This window comes from Puccinia triticina, chromosome 1A, assembly GCF_026914185.1.
Source record: "Puccinia triticina chromosome 1A, complete sequence".
In the NCBI taxonomy this organism is placed as follows: domain Eukaryota; kingdom Fungi; phylum Basidiomycota; class Pucciniomycetes; order Pucciniales; family Pucciniaceae; genus Puccinia; species Puccinia triticina.
In genome coordinates this window covers 3,903,822-3,912,394 of record NC_070558.1, presented here as the reverse complement: position 1 = coordinate 3,912,394, position 8,573 = coordinate 3,903,822, and the positions used below count along the sequence as shown (strand labels likewise).

The 8,573-nt window shown below is 52.5% G+C and overlaps 1 protein-coding gene across 1 annotated transcript; it reads right to left on the bottom strand.

Annotated features, from left to right (window-relative positions):
- Positions 1–1,154: 1,154 nt before the first annotated feature.
- PtA15_1A472 (uncharacterized protein) lies at positions 1,155–6,675 on the bottom strand (the record flags this gene model as incomplete). Its single annotated transcript, XM_053165503.1, has 11 exons — positions 1,155–2,262; positions 2,356–2,811; positions 2,973–3,298; positions 3,360–4,111; positions 4,184–4,395; positions 5,476–5,618; positions 5,687–5,965; positions 6,041–6,117; positions 6,219–6,365; positions 6,448–6,576; positions 6,639–6,675. The coding sequence occupies 11 exons, from the start codon at positions 6,673–6,675 to the stop codon at positions 1,155–1,157; spliced, it is 3,666 nt and encodes a 1,221-aa protein (XP_053016688.1).
- Between the last annotated feature and the right edge of the window lie 1,898 nt (positions 6,676–8,573).

Here is an 8,573-nt window from a genome sequence, read left to right as displayed (position 1 = left end):
CACGTGGTGGAATTTCATGTTTGAAAAATAATGCGGTGGGATATATTTGCATGTTTCCATATTTTCACTCTGGTTAGTTAAAGGAACAACTGATCCTAACCTTGAACACCCACATACAAATTCAGCAAGTCCAAGTGAATACACACCCTCAAATTTGTTCAGATCAAAAATCTCAAACTTTCCAATTCTCATGACTATTTTGGGCTTTGGGTTTGATTTGCTTTGATCAAAGTTTAGAAGTTGCATAGAAATTTCAGAATTTTTTCTATATTTTTTAATAGATTTTGTTTTCCTGTTTCTAATTTTTATTTCTCAACAACCAAGTCCAATCCAATTTCCCTTTCTTCCTGGTTTCTAATATGCATATTTCTACTTTCCCCAATCACTTCTCACCGGGAATGATCTACTGCCGTTTTCATTTTCAACCGGACACTTTCTTTGTATCTTTCTCTCCGCCATGGTTATTGTGCTGGTGGAGCAAGCCGAGCCTATGCAGGAGCCAGGACTGTCCAAGACAAGAACAACATGACCAAAAAAGATGCAAAGTATTCCCAGGGCAGCAGTGTGGTCAAGTATCTATTCAAATCAAATGTATTTCTGTAGATATTATGTGAGCTGTGTCCCTCCCAGCTCAGTAGTATTTACCTGCACCCAAGACACACAAAACATCCCCCAAAGATTCGTCCCTCCTGCCCCACAGACACACACACGTCTACGCACAAACAGACCGCAGACCCAGCCCACAGAAGCCAAAGAACACACACACACACAGTTGACCAAAAAAGACTGATTAAGACAAGAAGCGCAGAAAGACAGTATAACAATATAAACACACACATGTATACACAAGCGGGCCGCACAGACGGGCAGACGAGGGGCGGGGCGGGCGATGGATAGGAGTAGGACAAAGGAGAGACGGGGGGCGTATATGATAAACAAGCGAAATAGAGAGATCGGGCACAGGGCGAGGTATATTTAAGTATATATATATATGTATGGGGGTGTCTTACCAGCTCCACCGGCTGATCCTCGCGCCGGCCCAGCGAGCCTCGTTCGCCTCCCTTTGAGCCCAAAAGAAAGAGAAGCGAAAGAGAGGAAAGCCAAGAAGGAGCCGAGCGAGCACAGAGCGAGTGTGGAAGCGGGGGAGGTTGTGATCAGGACTGGTGGTGGTGGCCAAGGATCTGGTCGTCGCGGGAGAGCGAGACGTATCGGAGGGCGAGGAAGTCGGCGGACCTGGAGACGCCGTTGCGGGTCTTCTCGGAGGGCAGATAGTCGGGTCTGTGGGCGGGCGGGGCGGTGTTGAAGGGCGGGTGCTGATGGATGAACTGGGAGTGGGCGGGATGGAGCTGCTGGTGGTGGTCGGGCGAGCCGTCGGGGCCGGGGCCGGGGGTGTTCGTCGCAGAGAAGACGGACGAGGTGGAGGTGCGCAAGTGTGGCGTCGGGCGGAGGTTGGTCGAGCTGGCCAGCGAATTGTTGTTATTCGACATCGAGCCGCCGGACGAGGAGCGGCGTTTGGAGGCGGAAGCGGCGAGGTTGATGGTGGAGAGTTTGTGGAAGATCTTGGAAGACTTGCTGAGCACGGTGCGCACGCTGGGCGATTTGTCAGCAGCAGCAGTAGTGTGGTTGGTCGAAGTAGGTCTTGAGCAGGAGACGGTACTGGTGTGGTTCGTGAGGCCGGGGAGGGGTTCGGTGGAGGAAGCCGGGTCGAGTGTGGATGCGCGTTTGGGCAGACGGGGGTCGTCTTCTTCTTCCTGCGTGGTGGCGAGCTCGTTGAAGAGACTAGTGGTGCCGAGGGAGCGGACGCGGGAGCGCGGTTGCTGGTGAGGGTGCTGACGGGCGGGGGTCTCGAGTTCCTCGGCGAGGGAGTCGTAGAGGGGGTCGTTGTTGGGCGCGATGTAGGGCGACTGGGCAGCGGAGCCCGAGTGCAGGGACATCTTGGCGCCGGGCGAGGGGGGCAAGAACTGGTGGGAGACCGGCGAGCTCAGGCTCGAGTCCGGGCCTCCTCCCATGGTCGCCGTCGACGACGACTGGGGGCGGAAGCCCCCGAAGCGACGGACATTCGTCAGCGGCAACGACAGCGTCGACCGGTTCCGGCGATGGCTCTGTTGCTCCCGCGCAAGCACCGATAACGACGGTGGCGGATCGAGCGGCTCGTCGTCCGCATTCGCATGCGCCGCCGCTCGCCCTCGTGACTGCGTACCCAGCGGACTCGGAGAGCCGATTTGGTCGATCGAGCATGCCCGTTGGCGGCCCAGTCCGAGCCTCATCCAGAGCCCCTTGAGCGTGTGACGGAGCTTCTTCTTGTTCTCCTTCTTCATCCCATCCGCCGTCCGCTCGTCGCCCAGACCCGCAAACCGTGCAGCCGTCGGGCTCGAGGTCATCGAGCCCAGGGAGGGCTTGTGGGTGTACTCCTGCTGATGGGCGCCCATCGGCGGCCCGCCTAGTGACTGGTGAAAGTTGAGCATCGATCGGTTCTTGGGGATCGGCTGGCCGATCTGTGAGCTCGGAAACGAGCCTGGTGTGAGGTGCCTGTCTTGGGAGAGACCGACGTGCATGTCGATCATCGAGCCCGAGGGGGCGAGCGAGAGGACCGAGTTGGATGCGCTTCGTCGGTTGCGACCCCAGGTGGAAAACGGCCGCATGCTCTCTCCAAAGCCGCCACTCTTCCGACTGGCAAAGCTGAACCGGTGGGGCGAAGGCGGCCGAGTAGATGGGGTGCCAGGGTGACTGGAAAGGGCTTGATCCATACCCGCAACCGCATTGAGTGAGTCCGGGTTGAGTGTAAGCGAGTTGATGTTCATCGTGCTCGTCCTAGGCGACTGAGCAGTGCCATTGCGGATAGCAGATGATGATGAAGAAACTCTCCGACCTGAAGCTAGGATGTGGGGGTGAGTGTTGATGACTTAAGTAGACAGTAAATAAAAGGGAGTAGAGACTGACTTGGGGCAAGTTTGTTATCATTAGCCCGATACTTTGCGGCCTCTTTCTCATCTTTCGAGACGTCCAAAGTTTCGAGGATCAATCCGTTGGACAAGAGGGTAGTACTGGAAGCCCTGTGGGTAATCTTGGCGCGGGGGACGGTGTGAAGGAACTGGTAATCCGAGCGGGGGGCCTCGGTGGGGGTGCGCATCGAGCTGGATTGGACGAGGCTATCGGTATTGCTCCGGATCAACTCTTCGGTCCGTTCGTTCTCAAGGTCGATCGATCGCTTGGCTCGTCGTTCTAGTTCGAGGTAGTGGCGTTGTTCCCTGAGGTACAGCTGTAAGGTGCGCCAGCGATGACTGGAGGCAGGTACATTCTGCGGGGAAATTTTAGGGGATTGAGCTATTTTATGGCTAAGAAGCGGCAAGAAGACGTACCATCTGAGTCCAGGCCTTGAGAGCAGGCATGGTGAGTGGCTGACCCTTGCCGATTGGCTTTCTATGGGAGCGAGGTTTGTGTGAGGGGTGATCACGAGAGGAGCCAGTGCGGCCGTTAAGGGCGGCGGGAGTGATCCTCTTGTTGATGTGACCCGAGGAGCTACTCTCCCCCAAAGGGTCGTCGATGGTTCGACTGGAGAGGGTCTGATGGACCGACGAGTCTTGATCGCACTCGGCCGCGGATTCCTCATCCTCCATGGCAGCAGCTTCGGCTCGGACGGCCTCCTCGAAATCAGCGTCACTCTCCCTGGCCCAGATCCCCGGCCCGACGACGTCGATCCCGATCATGTCCCGATCTCTCATCATGCATTCCAAACAGACCTCTGCTGGTGGAGGGGGTGGGATCTTTTTAGGGGGGGATGCGGCCGGGGTGTGGTTAGAGTATCCGGAGACCAGGACGGCGTTTGGGGTGCGGACACCGGCGGTGTGAGGCTTGACACGAGACACCTGGCGGTCGTAGAGCTCGTATGCATGTGTGTAGCGTAAGCCAGGCGGCGGCGGGCCTGGGGAGCTGCGAGGGGCGGACTGTGGTTTGGGGGAGCCGGGGGAGGATCTGGGGTTCCTGGCCGACTCGGGGGCATTGGTGGTGGTAGCTAGACCAAGGGTGTTTGTGGATGGGGAGGAATGGGGGGGCTCCGGCTTGAGGACTGGGGAGAACTCTTTTGAGGTTCTGCTGTCGGTTTGGTGGTTTTCTGGAATAGATGGGGCAGGTTAGAGAGAGAGAGAGAGTAGGAGGTTTGTGAAGCAGAGGGATGGGAACGTACGTTGGTTGGGGCTGAATCCGGGTGAGTTTGAGAGCAGGAAGGGGTAGGCGATGGCTGTGCCCTGCTCGGTGGGTTGCTGTTGTTGGTCGGGGGGTGATGGTGAGTTGGGGATCGGCTTGGGGTGCTCGTTGGGGGTGAGTGGATGGATTGGTTTGTAGTTTGAGAATGAGCCGATGCCGGTCAGGGATGCTTCGTCGGAGGCAGGCGGATCGCTGGTCTTGTTGTTGTTGTTGTTGTTGTTGTTGTTTTCAGGATTGGCTTGGCTTGGCTCGGCTGGCTGGTTGGGTGGGGCGACAGATGAGGCTGAGGATGCTGAGTGGGTATGTGTTGATGCTGGCTGGTGGCTGGTATTGTTGTTGTTGTTGTTGTTGCTGCTGCTGTTGTTGGCCATGGTGGTGGTTGCGGTGCTGGTTGTGCTGAGGATGGGTCTGTGTGTGCTGAAGTTGAGCGGGGGTGGGTTTGTTAATGTTTGGAGGGAGGGTGGGAGAGTGTCGTTTGTGCTGAGCAGGTTCTCTTCGTCTGCCACCCAGAATTCCCAGCCGGACTTTGAATGGTCGACCTTCTCGGTGAGTGTGTCAGCGGGTGCTTCGTTAGGATTGTTTCTCGTGTGTCTGTTTCTGATGTTGTTGTTGTTGCTCGTCGTTGTCGTTGCTGGTGGTTCTTGGGAAGTGCTGGGTTCCATGGTCGGTGGCTGGTTGCTGCTGAAAAATTAATCAACTCGAAAACCAGACTCATCCCACACTCCCTGTCACGGGGCTGTCACACCTCACAGCAATCACACGTGGTTGTCAAGCAGCAGCACATAGCACAGTCTGACTTGCCTTACATACTCTTCTTCTTGGCTCACCACATCCTCCAATCTGCCTAATCCCTCCCCCCTGGCTTTTCCACACAAAGTGCGCATTGTGTCTTTCTGCCTGCACCCTTCCAACTGAAAACATGTGTGTTATCCCTTGGCAACTCTGAAGCTAAAATCAAAGTGGGCTTGTCTCATGGCTGCTCATCTTCAACCTGATGCAAACTCCTGGCTCCAAAGGAAGGAATAATCTGAACAGCCATGCGGGGCCGAATCTCATGATCAATCACATTCATGATCCTCCCGCGTGTGTTGGAACGAAATCCCCGAACATTGCTGGTGTAGAATAGAGCCCTTGAATTTCAGATGGGAGAGGGACAAAAGGAATACGTATGCGTGTGTGTGTACAATCACAAAGAAGAAGACTTTCTTGAAAGACTCTGAGACAAGGCTGTGATGATGATGCTAGATCTTGGAGGCTGTGGAGGTTGGTTACTTGCGGTACCATAGCACTCCCTTTCGAGTCCTTCTCATCTTGCGCTGGAGTTGCAGCATGCCGTATAACAAAGCTTCGGCGGTAGGTGGACAGCCAGGCACGTATCTACAAGTCGGGTGATCAAAAAACAGGGCGGGAATGACCTAGATCAGTCCATCGAGTTTCCTCATCGTTCTAGGATGACTGGAAAAAAAAAGGCTTGCATGTCGACAGGCACGATCCGATCACAGCCACGGACGACGGAGTAAGAGTAGTGGTAATACCCGCCGCCATTGGCGCAGCTTCCCATGCTGACCACCCATCGAGGCTCGGGCATCTGGTCATAGACCTTGCGCAAGGCAGGCGCCATCTTGTTGGTCAGCGTGCCCGCGACGATCATCACGTCCGACTGGCGAGGCGATGCTCGGAAGATGATCCCGAATCGATCTTGGTCGTATCGGGCCGCGGCCATGTGCATCATCTCCACTGCACAACATGCCAATCCGAACGTCTACCAGGAACAGAAAATCCCGCTTCAGTTTAACGGCCCCTTAATGTATGAGTCGATGAGTGTCGGTTTCTTTACCATAGGCCAAATCGATCCCTGTCGCGCCCAGTTGACGATCTTGTCAAGCGTGCTGACCACGTATTCAGCTCCGTTTCCTGCGGGGTTCACCCGATTGAGAAACAAACGCCAATCTTAGACACCTCACCGTGGTCGGATAAACCTCGAAAACAGATGGACATAGTGCAGGATGACTGACTTGGGGTGGCGAGGCCGAGTGAATTGCTTCCTTGCATGGCCAGTCCGAAGGCTGGTGAGTAAGCAGAGGTGTTGGGTTCTTTGGATGCTTTGACGACAGCTGTGGTCGAGACGGATCTAGAAGACGGGATGCTGTCGTCCTTTTTGACTGAATGAGTTGTCGGAAGAAGAAGAAAAAAGAAAGGCAAGATAAGCGGGATGAACGCCAGCTAAGTCCACTACGAACATACCAGCGAGAAGCGACTTGTGGTTCATCGTGCTCATCATTGCTCGAGAATCCTGGCGAGTTTGCCATAGTAGGTTGGGCTGGATCGGCCGGCTAAGGGCCTTCTTTTGGATATTGAATCCGGCGCCAAAAGCTGAGCAATTACATCGATGAGTCAGCATGCGATTGGATCAAGCTGTCAAATAAAACACGTACAGCGGGTCAGACCGGCAAGGGTAGGGGCGGCGGACATGGCGGCTCAGCTGACGGGAGAGATTTGGTTGGTTATCGATTCGGGGACGGTCTCCTTCTGCTTGCCGGATTGGATGGTTGATGTCTGTTTCCTTTCGAATGGTTGGTGGATGGGCGATTCGCAGATTTTGATGGTCAGTCGGGCGGTCTCGCTGCAGGTATCTGGCTCGGCCTGATTGGCCACAGCACGGATACTCCCACCCGGTACAAGCATCACCCAACACACTCACTGCTGCACAAGCAATGACATCAAACAAAAGCTGGAGGACTTCCATCGCTAAAAATGGCTCAATCTGGACGGAAACTCGAGACATCTGGCTGGAGATCTCTGTCAATCATCATTCAGCGGCAAGTATGATTTAGCCCTTCCTGCGAACTCAACAGGTTTAGATGCCCTCCACCAGCGGTTTGCCTACACCTGGTCAACGGCCGAAGCAGGGCGTCCTCCCACCAAATTTCTTTTGTGGCAGACCTACTGGGGAACCCCCAGAATTTAATTAGAGCCTCAAAAAATAGATTTCATATGCAGTAAAATCTAGATCTTTCCCAGAGTGGACAAGAAGTCAATGATTGTCTTGTACCGGCATGTGGCCGAAGCCGCCGTCGGTTCCTCCTCCGATCCGGGCCTTCCGTCAAGCCCCGCCGTCGGCTGAGCTTCCGACAACAGGCGCAGAATGGCAGCCATTGGGTGGACTAACACACCAATCAACATACATATCAACCAGCATACAGGAAAGCCATAGTCAGATAGGAAAACATAATCATTTTGACCAAAATCGATAGTTAGGGTGTATGATTTGATTCTGCAAGAGCTGCAAACAAGAGCAACAGGAAGCCCTGCATTGTATCTGTTGGGTTAAGTTGAAAGAATATAAGAAAAACATTGATCATTTCAATTGAGGCATTTATTTCTCCCCCGCTATCTTTGCTTTTTTTGAGTTGGAAGCCACGAGGATTTTCTTGACAATAAAATCAGAAAATTCTTGATCATCTTTGAAGTGTTTCTTCCAAAAAGTTGGCTTTTCGTTCTTCAGCCAATATCCCACAAGTGCAATGGCATAGTTCCCAAACTGTATGTAATCTTCGTCAATCATCATGACACTTGCAATTAAACTTTGTGCCTCATCCCACAATTCCATCTGACTGCATTCATCAAAATCTGATCTGAGCATTCTTCCAATCACAGGAAACATTTGTTCTTTACTTGTATCAAGCAACTTCCCAGAAAACCAAACCAGTAAATTCAATTGGGAGATTCCCTCAGATTCATTCATTAGGGTTTTATTGAAATGTGAAAATATGCCATCTGACCAGAGCTGTATGTAGCTGATAAATGTGCTAAGTTTTCTTTTGAAAAGGAAAAGAGGTTTGATCCTATTGATTTGGTTGTATAATGGATGGATAACAAAGATGTCATCATGAGATTGGTAGTTCACAATGGCCATGCTTGGCTGGGAGGTAATTTCATGAATATTCCAGACAACCTGTTCCTCACAAAAATTGAATGTATCAAAAACTCTTGATAATATTGATTTCTTGATTTGTTCAATCTCTTCTGTTTGATAAGAATAGGTGCTACCCACTTCTCCCTGGACAAATTGACCAATCCGATTACGTATTCCAAGTTTAAATTTTCCAACTATGAAATCCAAGAAACTGTCTTCAGAAATTTCTCTTGTGAGTAAAATGGAAATCCTGGCCCAAAAGTAATCATCCTTCTTGAATTTATTATCCCATTCACTCTTGTAGGTGTTCTTAAACCACATTCCTACAATGTTGATTGACATATCAATCAAGCATTCTGGATCTTCAAGCAGATTCATCATTGAAACCTGGACAGGACCAAGTTTCATTTCATCCAAGCTTGTGATCTTGGTCCTCCCCATCACAGGAAGAGAG